The sequence below is a fragment of the Euleptes europaea genome, chromosome 9 (assembly GCF_029931775.1).
Source record: "Euleptes europaea isolate rEulEur1 chromosome 9, rEulEur1.hap1, whole genome shotgun sequence".
In the NCBI taxonomy this organism is placed as follows: domain Eukaryota; kingdom Metazoa; phylum Chordata; class Lepidosauria; order Squamata; family Sphaerodactylidae; genus Euleptes; species Euleptes europaea.
In genome coordinates this window covers 13,822,780-13,839,127 of record NC_079320.1, presented here as the reverse complement: position 1 = coordinate 13,839,127, position 16,348 = coordinate 13,822,780, and the positions used below count along the sequence as shown (strand labels likewise).

General features: G+C 44.1%; 1 protein-coding gene across 1 annotated transcript in view; it reads right to left on the bottom strand.

The window, feature by feature from the left end:
- Nucleotides 1-16,348, bottom strand: part of CDS1 (CDP-diacylglycerol synthase 1) — a 30,628-nt gene that overhangs the window by 10,468 nt on the left and 3,812 nt on the right. The window contains 6 exon segments of the mRNA XM_056855801.1: nt 560-618; nt 1,539-1,678; nt 2,212-2,309; nt 4,151-4,247; nt 5,370-5,497; nt 15,998-16,237. Of these exon segments, the coding sequence (XP_056711779.1) occupies nt 560-618; nt 1,539-1,678; nt 2,212-2,309; nt 4,151-4,247; nt 5,370-5,497; nt 15,998-16,237 (762 nt within the window).

Here is a 16,348-nt window from a genome sequence, read left to right as displayed (position 1 = left end):
GGTACAGCTGCGAGCACATCTGCAACCATCCTGGAAAAGCAGTGATGTTCAAAGGTTATCCCAAGAGGTTAGTAGTGTTAAAAGTACATCCCACAGAAAGACGATAATCACAGGAGGCTGGTTATTAGCTGAGAATTTTAGACCAAATCTCTTTCCCTTTGTGTCTTCTACTTTTTGTAAACCTATTTAAATTCCAATCAACTTTTCCGTTTTTGCTCTTAAGGTTTTTCAGATGCTCAGTCAGTTTTGCTGACTGATGTCTGCAGAAAACAACAACTCTACTCTCCCATCAAGATGCAGCCCATACTCTAGCATGATGGAATGAAGCCTCAGAGGAATAATTTTCAACAAAGGACAACAACAAACCTATTATTACACATTGCCAGCGGTATCTCTACAATGGCTTCACTTCGGATTAATAATAGTAATGTATTAGACGTAGGGGAAACAGCTTTGACGTATTGTGGCTTTTTACAATGCATTTTCAACATTCCTGGAAGAGACTAGCGCTGCTGATTATTTTGAGATGCAATTTAGCAGCTAAGGGATTCGTACCCACCATGTAAAACTGCAGACGATACTGCTTCTTCACCAAACTCAACACAAACAAGCAGAAACCTATGCAAAGACCAGAAGACATGTTTTGCACCATTATTCTAATTACAAGGAACATACAAACCACGACTCAGTTACTGCTTCTCTGTTGTGGAACTGCCTTTCCCCAAACGGGCAAACCAAGAGCATTTCTCCGAACATTGTAAAACCTTATTTGGTCTACTCCAGGATGGGCTGTCTTTGGTCTTCTATGGTCTACCTTTTTCCCCTTAACTTATGACTACTAATATACATTAAGTTGATAACACAAAAGCAAACCATCTTGGGCCAGTCACTCACTCTCTCTCTCTCTGGCTAGCCTATCCTCAAAAGACAAAGTGAAGATGAAGTGGAGAAATAAACACCACTGTAGGCTGCTTTAGGCCCCCACTGGAGAGAAAAGCACAGTGTGTGTGTGTATAAAGTGAAACCCCCTCATGGGGTTTTCAAGGCAAGAGACTTCAGAGGTGGTTTGCCATTGCCTGTCTCTGTGGAGTGACCCTGGACTTTGTTTGTGGTCTCCCATCCAAGTAGTAACCAAAGCCAATCCTGCTTAACTTATGAGACCAGGCTAGCCTCTGCCATCCAGGTCAAGGAAGAGTATAACTATGTAAAGAAAATAAAGTAATGGTTAGTGATCCTCTGGTGGACCATGAATTACCTTCTTCTCACTCCTGTTCTATACTACTGGTAACCAGAATAAAATTTGCAAAGGTCTAGGATTTTAGCATATTATTTGACCATGTCTTACTATGATGTATTAATCTGAGAGTTTTCTCTCTGCTAGTCTTAGTAGAGGAGTAGACGAAAAAACTGCCTTGAGTCTCAGTGGGAAAGGCAGGATATAAGCAAAAGTGAATGAATATACAGGAACCTGATGGCAAAGAATAATATGTAGTACAAAAAAAATCTATAATGGCCACTGACAAGATGCACAAAATTACCTGCTAGATAGAGCGTAAAAGATATAAATCGGTGGTATCGAATTAGGAACTGAAGTTGTTCTCGCCTTTGAACAAATGTAGCAAAGTAATCTGCTACAGTCTCTCCATAAAAGAAGTAGTTCACGCATAGCAAGAAATACCTGTGATATACAGAATAGCTAAATTACGTTGGGGGACAGAGTAAGACATAACCCCTCCCCCACTTTTCATATGGGTAGATTTTTGGAGAAATACACTAAAAGCTTGAGAATTTACAGAGCATATCTTAGGGAAGCCAGACATTCTGTACACAGAAAACATCCTGCAAATCTACAAAATCTTGTCTGAACAAGCAGATACATGAAGACAGAGGGAGAGGAAAACAGAAGAATGCAATCTGTTTAATTGTTCAGTATTTTTAATTGTTCAACAGTATTCATTACTGTAGCGGGTTTGGAAACTACAGCGAATGATGTTTTTGTAACATTCTATTTTTAAGCTGTTGCTATGAATAAAAAGTTTGACGTATTTAAATGTGTTTTGACCTGAAGTGCCAAAAATCCAATAAGAGAAAGAATTAAACCCTAGGCCTGGGTTTGTTATACTTTTACTTATTTACTATAAAGTCATGTTGATGGATTGTGATAGGAAAAGGCTAGAAGAGCAAGAATACAGATTTCCACTAATTACTTACCAGCTTAAAGTTCTAAACCATGGCAAGTCATAAGAACGATAGACTCTGTAGCCTATAGTAATAATTTCATGGAAACACTTCACTTGTATGCTCAGGACCTGAAATTAAGGTAAAGGGCCAATGAGTTTCTACAGATTATATATATCTATATCTATCTATCTATATATAGCACCATTCCCAGAAAAGATTGAATTATATAATACAGTGTTTGACATGCATTTGCGTTCACAATCTGGACTAGGGTTCCCCAGTGTGGTGCCTGACACCTTTCTTTGTGCTTCCCAAGTGTTTTTTTAAAGTGGGAGGGGCCAGGTGGGCCTTTTGCCTAGCAGGGCTTATGATAATTGTCTGGGCAGATCTTTTAAAAAGTTGCTTTGACGGCTGCTGCCAGTACAGCACAAGGCTCTTCATTGAATGGCTGCAGGAAAGCTGTGTGTATGCAAGAAACTATTTTTAAACAATATGCCCATTTCAAAAGGCATCCTCTTAAACAAAGCTTCTGCCTGAAATGTTGAAGAGTTACTGCTGGAGTTATGCATGACCTCACTCTCTGACATTTGTGGTTGGCTCCGCCTCCTGGGGCAGCCATTTCATAGCTGTGCCCACCACTCTGTGTCAGGATGCCAAAGGTGCCCACCAGCTCTAAAAGATTGGCGACCCCTAAAAGAAAATCTTACTATAAAGCTGAGCCATAGTATATTTTAACACACTAATGTTGTGTCCAGAGATGAATTCTGGGCTTGGTTCAGACGTAACTCTAATCGTGGTTTATTTTCACTAGAGATAGCTGGTAGCGTCAAGATTCAGCTCACAGATGACCATTCAAATCCTGCAATAATGCCTTGACATATGCTGGTTTCCCTACTTTCATCTTCCCCCAATGTAGACATACTACTGGTATCTTGGCCTGCATTACAGCAAGAGCAGTGCCAAAGAAAAAGCCAGAATTGTCCACATTCATAAACAGTAAGAGTGGGCCATCAAGTCACATGGGGTCCATGGGGTTTTCAAGGCAAGAGACAAGCAGAGGTGGTTTTGCCGCCACCTTCCTCTGCATAGCAACCCTCGTCTTCCTTGGTTTTCTCCCATCTAAGGACTAACCATGGCAGACCCTGCTTAGCATCCAAGCTCCGATAATATCAGGCTAAGCTGGGCTATCAGGCTACTCTGCATTCATAGCATCATGCAACACCATAGTCAGGACAAACTGCAATTAGTTAATTTCGAGCCACAGTTTCAAATCCTGGTTCAACAGATTCTAACCAACCACAGTCAGCGGAACAGCCCATATTTGGACAATCACACAAACCAAAGTTAAACTAGTGATGCAGCAGCCTGAATAGATCAGTTCAGCCTGAGCTTGCCAGGGCTTGGGAGCTAAGCAGGGTCAACCATGGTCAGTACTTAGATGGGAGACCACCAAGGAAGACAGGGGGTGCTATATGGAGGAAGGCAATCACAAATCACCTCATCTCCTGCCTTGAGCACCCCACAGCTGGGGTTGCTACGAGTCAGTTGCAACTTGACGGTACATTCTTCTTCTTCATGCAATGTCTGAACCTGATCTAGAAGATCCAGTCATTCCAGGAATTCAGCGCACAGGCTCATTCATTTGTAATAGCAGGAAAAACTCTAGTTGCCCCAACATTACTGCAAACAGGAAAGTATGCAGATTGAAGTGTTTAGAGGATGAATCACAGCTATGGTGTTTTCCAGTTTTCCCGGATGTGGATTTCACATTTCCAACTAGAGCCACAATTAGTTGTCAGTTATAAAAGTAAAGGAGGCTTAGGGGATATGCAAATATGCTGATCGTGTCGTCTGGGTTTCAGAATATAAAAATGGGAGGAAAGGCAGGTTGAAATAACCATTTTCAATCAGTTTATCGCATGAGCTAGATCAACAGAGCAAATAACTCCTGACGGCTTAGCAAGCTTACCAGCAGCATCAGCATGAATGATCCCATGTATATGACCAGGGAAAAAAATGAAATCATAGCTAAAGTTAAAATCCCACGAATCCACCAATTCTTCCACCTGCAAAGGCAAAAAAAAAAAAAATTGTACAGCATTATAATCATCTGCTTCTTTGTAACGAAAGGGCTGGATCCTATGGTCTGTTCTCATGCCACTGCATGGGGAATGTGATTACTTCAGATCCTCCCTTTCACGCATCGTGCCCAGCATGGTTTCGGGAGAGGAGGTTAACCTAACACAGTATTTCATGGGTGCAGGAAGCTATAGTGTAAAAGGGGAATTCTGGTTCCTTGACAATCAATAAATCCAGCCTAACAGGAATGTTTGTTAAGAAAATTAAGAATTAGTGCTACCTATATTCTAAACCTACAGCCAATGACAGAAATTGTTGTGAACATAAGAATATTATATACTCTCGCTTAACCACTGTTCACTAATTTTAAAACCAATACAATTTCCAGGTGAGAATACTATGCAGTTTTTCTGTTTAGTAGAATAATTTTATACTGTGAAGCAGGGCCATCTTAACCGCATTATAGGCCCCTGGGCAGAGCAGTGCACTGGAGCCCTTACCTACCCAACCACTCACAGGAATAAAAATGTAAAAGGTCGATAAAATTAAAGATATATTTATTGGTGCTTCCATAGTGAACAAGTCCTTTCTTTCATTATATGTCAGTATTCTTAACCGAAACCCAAATTAACATTAATATTGTTCATTATCTTTAGTAAAACACATGCTAAATGCATTTGCATATTACAAATATTTATAGTTCAGTACAGTATTCATTCATTGACAGCAAGTCACAACAAACATAGATTAGCATGGGGCCCCTATGCTCGTGGGGCCTCCGGGCAACTGCTCAGTGTGCCCTTGCGTTAAGACGGCACTGCTGTGAAGGGAATAATACAATGATATATCTATAAAATGATATAAATAAGATGCTTCAAAAATTTTCAAGGATCAGCATCTGCAAATGTCTGATATTCAACTACTTTTGAAAACACCTATCTGCCTTCAAAATGTTGCCTGAATATAGCTCCAAATAATTGATGAATAGCGCTCCAAGCAACGAAGCCCTGCAACAAAGTATTGGTTTGCATGCACTCTACTTTTGCAAAGAAGATTCAGTTTACAGTAATTCTTGTACAGATGCATTATTAATTTTATTCTTCCAATACCTGGAAGACAAACCAGATAATGCCTTTTTAAAAATTTCTGGGGTCTTGTCTGTTGGCGGAAGAACTTCAGGAACGCCTGTGTCACTTCTGAGGTCGAGCTCGCCAAACTTATCCTCTCCAACCACATCCTGAAACAGAAAGTGCAAGTTGTGAAGGCTCAGGAAGCCAACCACACCAACCAGAATATGTATTACATATAGTAAGTGTTCTCGCAATAAAGCTACAGTGGCAGCTTGACCTTACTGCAACAGACACTTACCCAAGTGAGATGCGGAAAGCAGCTACAACACAGCAACCAGGTTACAAGGTGTGACACAAAGCTTGAAACCTTCAATTTGCCTCTGACAAATCAATATTTGATATGCATCACTTTTCAAACCTCAAATTGTGGAACTTTCTGAGGTTCTACCTTTCATACTTACAGAGTGACATCGGGTGCTGAGCTTGGATATAGCAAAATATTTAACTGAAACGTTCTCAAGACCTAGCTTACCGGTCTCAGTGTACGTACATGTACCTAATGCAACTTGTGCCCATAATGGAAACCCCAGGCCTCTGGGGCATGTACAGAGCGTTTTCCAGATCAAATTCCTGCAAGCCTAATCAAGCTCTCCCTGACCCACCAAGAGTACAAAACCCTTTTAAAACTATAAGCTGCCACTATTCAGTTATTTCTAGGCGACCAGCATATTTTATTCCAAACTCTCTCGCAACAGTGACACACCTTGATAGCATGGTCACAGCAGCACTGACATACGCAGGTGGAGTGGGAGAACGCAAATGGCACAAACTTATATTCAAGATGCTGAGTATGTCAGTATAGATAATTATCATTATCGAACAATGCAGACTGCCTTACATAAAAATCTTCATACTACACATTTTTGAGTAAAACCAAATCTTTCATTTCATGCCTTCCAAAAGCCAAAAGAAATTAATTATGAGCTTTTTCTTGTGCTTCCCCAAAATTCCCTCCAAAATGGGAAGTCATCACATTTTTTCATGCTGCACATTTTCAGTGACAAAACCCTGGTTTTTTTTAAAAAAATTACTCATTCCCCAAAGAGAAAATATTTCCTTGGAAGTTTTTTCTAGTGCTCCTGAGAGTTTTTCTGTTGAAAAAAAAAACATGAGAAAATCCTCACTCTTTTCATGCTCTTCAAGTGTATAAAACCTGGCACTAAGATGCATTTCGCTCATTCTAATCAAGAACATATTTCAAAGGAGCTCTTTTTTAGCGCTCCTGAAAGTTTCCCAATTTTTCCACTGGAAAAATTGAAAAATGCCTCAAAAAAGGGGGGGTTCTGAATTTTCCAAGTCCTTCACGTTTCTACTGCTATCACATATAAATCGTGGTAGATTTCTAAGGTTACCTGTGTAGCAGTCTTTTGCTTTATTCAAGGCACAGTTCAAAACTTAGCCTGACTCTCAGAGAACGAACAGGTAATTCAGCCATGTCAGCTTCTCCCCCACCCCCAAATGCACCGCAGGGTATTCCAGAGACACTCTAAGCCCTTTGTCTTCTAGCAACAACCAACAACTCACTTCTTCAAGCAACTAAAAGAACAGACTCTACCTGAGCTTTCCAACACATTTCAAAAGTCACAGAAGGTATTAGATTGCAGGTATTGCCTTTTGACCAGAGAAAGAGGACGATTATAATGAGAGCCACAAAGGACAGCAATTTAAATTAAATGCCTGTGGAAGCTGGAAGCTATCACTTCAACAGAGACAGACTACCAGATACTTCACACCCATCTGGATGCAGGGAGGGATGATTCAACAATATTTTTCCCTGTCAAGTCACAGCCAACCTACAGCAACCCCCTAGGGTTTTCAAGGCAAAACCCCCTAAGGTTTTCAAGAGGCAAAGAGAAGTGGTTTGCCATTGGCTGCCTCTGGGTAGCACCCTAGACCACACTCTGTTATTGCACCGGAACCAGACACTTATGATCTCTGCCTCTCCCAAGTTTGGAATTCTGGTTTCAAGGGGGGAAATGGCAAACAACTGTTTGTACATAAGCAATGGTTTTGCTATGAAAATGGAAATTGCTCACATATGTGAATGGGGAAGGGGCAGGGAGCACACAAGGAAACCGGCTCATTCATATAACTGCTAAGATCTGGACTGTGATGCCATTTCACATTGGGTCATCAGAGGCCAGCACAAGTTGCCGTAATACTTGAAAGCCATCAGTGATAACAGCAAACAAAATATCGAAAGAGAAAACTCAAATTTGCAGTGAGAACCTTCCAAAGCACTTTGAACTTTCTATGAGAGTCCTCTAGCGCTTGTTACAAAATAAAAGAGTTTTCTTGGAATTTTGTTTTTAAAAGCAAGAAGCCAATATTTATTCCACCTATTTTGAAAGAGATGAGTCAAACTTGACTCAAACTTCTCAGAGAGCTGAACCATGGATCATAATAGAAATGTGTTGGAATTTCTATTGTCCAGATGTCTCAAAGTCTGGAGTAGTAATACTTTATAAGTACTCCAGACCTTGAGACATCTTTATGACTGAGATTTTGACAATTTTATTTATGGCTGAAAATGTAACATCTCCTCATTTAAGAGGGAAACGCACACGGGGATTAGTTTCCCATTTGTATGGAAGCCTAAATCTGATGAGAAAAGTCTTGCAGTTATATATATTAATTGTTATCCTGCAAACACAACGTTCCTTCAGTCATAAAGGTTTTTAGAAAGCTATGTATATTTGTATTCTGGAACTGTAACTGTTTTGACCATTGAAGAAGACCATTTGGTCAAAACGCGTTTGGTCTGGTCAAAGTCTAATTTTGTGATTTTATGCCTATTTGTGTTGTATGTTTACAAGTTGGTTTGGTAGGCTATTGCAGAGCCTTATATATGTTTTTGATTATAGCCTGTAATAAATATATACATACCGTATATACTCATGTATAAGCCGACCCGCGTATAAGCCGAGGTGCCTAATTTTACCCAAAAAATGGGGAAAAATTAGGCACCCGTGTATAAGCCGAGGGTCGGCTTACACAATGCCCCTGCCCCAGGTCGCCCTCCCGCCCGGCCTCCCGGGCCCTCCAGACCCACCCCAACCCCAGTGCCACCCCTCCCGGGCCCTCCACACCCACCCTGACCCCAGCGCCACCCTAGGGGGGAGGGAGAAGAGCCCCTGAACCCCTTACTCACCGGGAGGACGAGGCCCGCTGATCAGCTGGAGGCGGCGGCAGGGAAGGCACGCAGGCCAGAGGCGGCAACGGGGCCCTTCCTGAGCGCAGGCAGGCCCCGCTGGCCTCTCCCAGGCCGCAGAGGAGGCACGGGGGGGGAACCTTCCTACGCTTAGGCAGGCCCCGCTGGCCTCTCCCAGGCCGCAGAGAAGGCGCGGGGGAGCGGTGGGGCCTTCCTGCGCTCAGGCAGGCCCCGCTGGCCTCTCCCAGGCCGCAGAGAAGGCGCGGGGGCGGCGGGGCCTTCCTGCACTTAGGCAGGCCCCGCTGGCCTCTCCCAGCCCGCAGAGAAGGCACGGGGGGGGGGGGCGGCGGGGGGGGGCGGCGGGGCCTTCCTGCGCTCAGGCAGGCCCCGCTGGCCTCTCCCAGGCCGCAGAGAAGGCGCGGGGGGGTGGCGCGGGGGGGCGGCGGGGCCTTCCTGCGCTCAGGCAGGCCCCGCTGGCCTCTCCCAGGCCGCAGAGAAGGCGCAGGGGGGGGGGGGCCGGCGGGGCCTTCCTGCGTTCAGGCAGGCCCCGCTGGCCTCTCCCAGGCCGCAGAGAAGGCGCGGGGGGGCGGGGCCTTCCTGCGCTCAGGCAGGCCCAACTGGCCTCTCCCAGGCTGCAGAGAAGGCGTGCGGGATGGCGGCGGAGGCAGCGGTAAGTTCCCCCTCTCTCCCCCTCCCCCCTTCCCTACCGTATTGACCCGCGTATAAGCCGAGTTGGCTTTTTTCAGCCTTTTTTTTGGGCTGAAAAACTCGGCTTATACACGAGTATATACGGTATTTTGTATTGATATAACCTTTGGCCTTGGACGTTGATTTTTTCTTGACCTTTCGGTACTTAATTCAGAGAACAGTGGCTCAGTTCTCAAAGTGAAAGGTAACAAACTGTAAATAATTAACAGTAAACTCAAATATTCTAACTATTGAGAGGAGGGGGCAACAGGGAAATTATTTTATGTATTTTATTAACAAAAGGCTTCTGAACACTTTTCAAGGGTAGCCCCACATAGAACACATTGCAATAATCTAATCTAGATGTAACCAGAGCATCCACCAGTTGCCAGACCTTTTCTGCCCATGAAAGGCTGCAGCCTACTAGCCAGTTTAAGCTGGTAAAAGGCACTCCAGGACACAGCTGCCGCCTGCTTATCCAGCAGTAACCTGGGTCAAAGAGTACCTCCAAACACTCAAGGGGAGTGTAACCCCATCCAGAACAGGAGACAATTTAAGTCCTGGGTCAGACCTTCCGCTTATAAGCCAGCATGGTGTAGTGGTTAAGAGCGGCGGACTCTAATCTGGAGAACAGGGTTTGATTCCCCACTCCTCAAGAAGCCTGCTGGGCGATCTTGGGCCAGTCACAGTCTCTGAGAACTCTCTCCCACCTCCCTCACAAAGTGGCTGTTGTGGGGAAGGGAAGGCAATTGTAAGCCGCTTTGAGACTCCTTCCAGTATAGAAAAGTGGGGTATAAATAACAACTCTTCTTCCATCTTGTTTGGAATGTGCTTCAGTTTATTAGCCTGCATTAGTAGCAGAGCATCTGTTTGGCATGCAGAAGGTCTCAGGTTCAATCCCCAGCATCTCCAGTTAAACTTAAGGCAAGTAGGTGATGTGAAAGACCTCCGCCTGAGACCCTGGAGAACTGCTGCCTGTCTGAGTAGACAATACTGACGTTGATGGACAAAGGGTCTGATTCATTATAAGGCAGCTTCATGTATTCATGTGAATGCACAGTGGAGATCCACTCCAAAACCACCACCAGGAATTAGTTCAGGGTTTCTACGGCCTCCCTAGGAAAGTTTGGAAGCGCGAGATAGAGCTGAGTGACATCCACGCATTGGTGAGGACCCAGCCCAAACCTCCAGATGACCTCATCCACCAGTTTCATGTAGATATTAAAAAGCATAGGGGACAAGTAGAAACCTTACAGGATCCCACGGGCCAAAGGCCAATGGGCAGAGCAGCACTCCCCCAGCACCAACCTCTGAAAAAACCCTCCAGAGAGGGCTGGAACCAACAGGACTTGGAAGCTGTTAAGTTATTTTAGATTACTAGGACTTGAACACATGAAGCTGCCTTATACTGCATCAGACCCTGGGTCCATCAAAGTCAGTATTGTCTACTCAGACCGGCAGCAGCTCTCCAGGGTCTCAGGCAGAGGTCCTTCATATCACCTACTTGCCTAGTCCCTTTAACTGGAGATGCCAGGGATTGAACCTGGGACCTTCTGCATGCCAAGCAGGTGCTCTACCACTGAGCCACAGAGTACTGTAAATGAATGCTTCACCATAGGAATGCATCTAACCTGAAGTAGCCAAAGAACTAGAAGAGTCAGCCTCATATAGTAGGCCACCCAAGGAAGACACTGCCCACTCTGGTCCCCAGCACAAGCTTTGGTAGTATTGGGAAGTACAGCAGCTCTAAGCTTTCGCCCATATAAAGGTGGGCCATGCAACCTCATGCTAATTTTTAAAGTCTTTCTAGTCCCTATTACTAAGGATGTAAGGAAATTAAAAGATAGCATCTGCAGCCTAGAACAACCACTCTCATATTACTGAAGTCAGCAAACTCTTCACAGAATTCTTGGCAGAATGTCTTCAGAACACTGAACAGCGGTTCAATGCATTTTCAGCTGCTAAATTACATCAAGACGAAAGGAAGACTTTAGCAATATCACTGCACAGTTTAAACAATTGGAAAGTTTGCCGCATCCATTTAAGGTGGAATAGACTGGGTAATCAGTGGCTGTTCTATGGCTATGTATGTAAGCTACATCGCAAAAGTTATAAAGGCTTTTAATTTGAACCTTCTGCTTGATTTCTCACACTGAAGAAGAGTTGGTTTTTATATGCCAACTTTCTCTACCACTTAAGGAAGAATCGAACAGGCTTACAATCACCTTCCCTTCCCATCCCCACAACAGACACCCTGTGAGGTAGGTGGGGCTGAGAGAGCTGTAACTAGCCCAAGGTCACCCAGCTGGCTTCATGTGGAGGAGTGGGGAAACAAATACAGCTCACCAGATTAGCCTCCGCCGCTCATGTGGAGGAGTGGAGAATCAAACCCGGTTCTCCAGATCAGAGTCCACCGCTCCAAACCACCACTCTTAACCACTACACCACACTGGCTCCCACTGAATATTTCAAGATCAACATCTGAGATCACACTGAATACTTCGAGATGGAGGGGACAGTGACTCAGTGACAGAGCATCCGCTTTGCAGATTCAATCCCTGGCAACCCCAGTTAAAAAGACAAGGCAGTAGTGATGTGAAAGAGCTCTGCCCGAGACCCTGGGCAGCCCCTGCCAGTCTAAGTAGACAATACAGACAATGATGGACCAATAGTCTGATTCAGCATACAGCAGTTTCATGTCTCCATCTAGAACTCCTATCTTGTCATTTGCTTTTGCTTTCCCTGTACCAGCATGCCAGAGAACAGAAGTCTGCACATCACACAGATCAGTACCATAGACGTTCTGAACTCTGCGTGCTTGTAGTAGATTAGATAACATGCTATGCAATCCTATGTATCCTTACTTAGAAATAAGTTCCACTGAGTTGAATGGCACTATCAGGTAATTGGGCATAGGACTATTGCCCACATTATGCTGTGTCAGGCAGTGCAAAACTAAACAGTTACACCCTTCCAAGTTCATTGACTTTAATGGACTTAAAAGAGCATACAGTGAGGGGGGAAAGTATTTGATCCCCTGCTGAATTTGCCCGTTTGCCCTCTGACGAAGAAACGACCAGTCCATAATTTTAATGGTAGGTTTATTGTAGCTGTGAGAGACAGGATAACAGGAAAACCCCCAGAAACCCAGAAGACAAAAGTCAGAGATTGATGTGCATTATAATGAGTGAAATAAGGGTTTGATCCCTTTGCAAAAGATGACTTAGTACTTGGTGGCAAAACCCTTGTTGGCAATTACAGAGGTCAGACGTTTCTTGTAGGTGGCCACCAGGTTTGCACACATCTCAGGAGGTATTTTGTCCCACTCCTCTTTGCAGATCCTCTCCAAGTCAGTAAGATTTCGAGGATGATGTCTAGCTACTCGAACCTTCAGCTCCCTCCACAGATTTTCGATGGGATTAAGGTCTGGAGACTGGCTAGGCCACTCCAGGACCTTAATGTGCTTCTTCTTGAGCCACTCCTTTGTTGCCTTGGCCGTGTGTTTTGGGTCATTATCATGCTGGAATACCCATCCTCGACCCATTTTCAATGCCCTGGCTGAGGGAAGGAGGTGCTCACCCAAGTTTTAACGATACATGGTCCCGTCCATCATCCCTTTGATGCGGTGAAGGTGTCCTGTCCCCTTAGCAGAAAAACACCCCCAAAGCATAAGTCCCCCTCCATGTTTGACGATGGGGATGGTGTTCTTGGGGTCGTAGGCAGCATTCCTCCTCCTCCAAACACGGCGAGTTGAGTTGATGCCAAAGAGCTCGATTTTCTGACGATCTCATCTGACCACAACACTTTCACCCAGTTCTTCTCTGGGTCATTCAGATGTGCATTGGCAAACTGCAGACAGGCCTGTACATGTGCTGTCTTGAGCAAGGGGACCTTGCAGGCTCTGCAAGATCTCAGTCCTTCACGGCGTAGTGTGTTATCAACTGTTTTCATGGTGACTATGGTCCCAGCTGCCCTGAGATCATTGACAAGTTCCCCCCGTGTAGTTCTGGGCTGCTTCATCACCGTTCTCATGATCATTGCAACTCCACGAGATGAGATCTTGCATAGAGCCCCAGACGGAGGGAGGTTGACAGTTAGGGTTAGGGTTGTCTCACCAAGCTGCTTGGCAATAGTCTTGTAGCCCAGTCCAGCCTTGCGCAGGTCCACAATCTTGTCCCTGACATCCTTGGACAGCTCTTTGGTCTTGGTCATGGTGGCTAGTTTGGCATCTGATGGATTGATTGCTTCTGTCGACAGCAGAACCCTAATCCTAACCCTAATCTGGCTGGTTGATAGGGGATCAAATACTTATTTCACTCATTATAATGCACATCAATCTGACTTCTGTCTTCTGGGTTTCTGGGGTTTTTCCTGTTGTTATTCTGTCTCTCACAGCTACAATAAACCTACCATTAAAATTATGGACTGGTCATTTCTTCGTCAGAGGGCGAACGGGCAAATTTAGCAGGGGATCAAATACTTTTTCCCCTCACTGTATCTCTGCTCAGGATTGCACTGTTAGATACTTTTGGAAGGATAATATGTATGAGGACAAAATAACATGCTCCTCTATTAAGACTATTACAATTCTAGCAAAAGTTATTAAAACTAAGTAAGAAACAGAAATGCATGGCATTTTTAAACTACTTAAAATAGAAGAGTCCACGCACCTGTCAAAAGCTGTGTCACTTTGCTTCGCTTCAAAATATTTAAAAATAAATGCAAGGAGGGCTGACGTAACATGTGCTTTACAACCTACAGCTTCCCATAAGTTGCTATTGAGAAAGCTAGGTCTTGCGTTGTTTCAGCTGGCCTAAGAGGGGAGGGGCCATGGCTCAATAGTAGATCATTTGCTTGGCATGCAGAAAGTCCCAGGTTCAATCCCCAGCATCTCCTGTTAAAAGGAGCACGAAGTAGGTGAACACATGAATACACATGAAGCTGCCTTATACTGAATCAGACCCTTGGTCCATCAAAGTCAGTATTGTCTACTCAGACCAGCAGCGGCTCTCCAGGGTCTCAGGCAGAAGTCTTTCACATCACCTATTTGCCTAGCCCCTTTAACTGGAGATGCCGGGGATTGAACCTGGGACCTTCTGAATTTTAAGCAGATGCTCTACCACTGACCCACAGCCCCTCCCCAATGTGATGTGAAAGACCTCTGCCTATGACCCTGGAGAGCTGCTTCCAGTCTGAGTAGACAATATTGACTTTGATGGACCAAAGGCTTGAGTCAGTATAAGGCAGCTCCATGTGTTCAAGACAGGCACAAGCAGCACCAAGCACTGAACAGCCATGAAAAAAAAGACCACTTCACCCCCATTCACTATCACCTGTGTCAAAGCTTTAGAACTATTGGGAGCTACAATACCACCCTAGTAACAGGCTAGTTCTGGGACGGGAAACGGTAGTGGCACAATAAACCATGCAAGATTATCTAGCATTAACACCAACTTTTAGAAATGACTTAATAACTGAAGCATATCATTTCTCCCTGTTTGCTCCCATATACACCCTTCTAGTTCAAGAACAACCTAGCTGAGCTTAAGGCTCCAACTAAGCAGTGATAAATCTCTCTAGTGTAGTCATCCAGCTTATCTCAGACATTTACAAACGCTATTTTTAAAGAAGGCAATAAAAGACCATTGCTGAGGAGCAGAATGCATGCTTTTTATATACGCGGCTCCAGATTTTATTCCCAGCATATCTAGTTCTGTGTGAACCACTGGATAGCCAATTTCAGATCCAATGCCAGTCACAGTTGACAGGATTGGAGGGGGGGATGTTCATGCAACTTTTTTTCTTCATGATTTAAAACATTTTAATGAAGACTTTCCACCCTGTTCAGGGTCTCTAAAGCAGTGAACATCAAAACATTTTAAAATTTGTGTATGTATATGTGTATGTGTGTGTGTAAATATAATTAAAACGATTCAATGAAAAACAATAAAAACACTTCAACGAAACAGAAATATAAAAGATACCTACACAGAAACAGGAAGGAGGGTCAGTTAAAGCCACTGTAGGAATACCAAACAAAACAGAAAAGTCTTCATCTGCTGGCAGAAGACAGTGATAGAGGGGTACAAACAAATCTCCCCGAGAATTCCACAATTTTGGTGCCATGACTGAGAAGGCCTGTCTGTGGGTTGCCACACATCTAACCTTAGAAGGTGGAGGAACTCAAAGCAGGGCTTATGTCCCTGAGGCCCTCCCCCCCAGTACCCCCATTTTTGTCATAGCTTGTTCCCCTTCCATACACGTGTACACCTAAGTGTGGGCCTAGCAATGATAGAAGGAGCCTGAATTAAACTAATATCAAATGGCAGTAAGTCATGCCAAAGAGGAAAGGAATGCCAAGGGCATACAAAAACCCACCCTAAGAGGGATTCAACTGAGAACCATTTTCCCCAAGGTCCTTGGAGCCTCCTCCCAGATAATTTGATCCTAAATAATGACCTAGATTTCCAAAACAATAAGGAATGGACCAATTACAGTAATTTCCTCCATAGAATAGGAAGATTCCTGCCCTTCCCCAATCATGACAAGAACCTAGCCATAGATACTTATATATCTAATTTTCTAATCTCCCCAAGGGAACATTTTTGATGTTGTCCATGCAAAAGGCAAAAACTCCCCTCGACAGTACAGGCAAAGGATCTCTTTTCAGGCTTGTTCATCTCTGACTGTATTTTTATTATTACCACATACCAATGCCAACACCCCGACCCATCCTCATCCCAGGCAGAAGGGAATGAAAAGTTCAGACCCAATTTTTGTAGCCCAATTTTAGGATTCATCCTCTTACCTCAGTCTCATGGTTGGCCTCTCGCCTCTCTTCTCCACAGACCTGCCTCTCTGCATCCTCTTCCCCTGCCTGTTCAGTTTCATCTCCCGACACTGCTTCATCGCCATTAGGGACAACATCCTCTCCCTTCTCTCCAAGATCAGGCTCATATGTCTCCTTTTCTTTTACAGGTTTTTTCCCCCTGTAGGCAGGCAGTTCTTTCTAGGGAAAGATTTTGTGTTTTACTTATTATACTGAGTTTTTATTTTCTGTAATTTTCATTTTCACTCTACCGGATTGCATAACCCAATTTTGATTTCTTTTTCTGTTTAT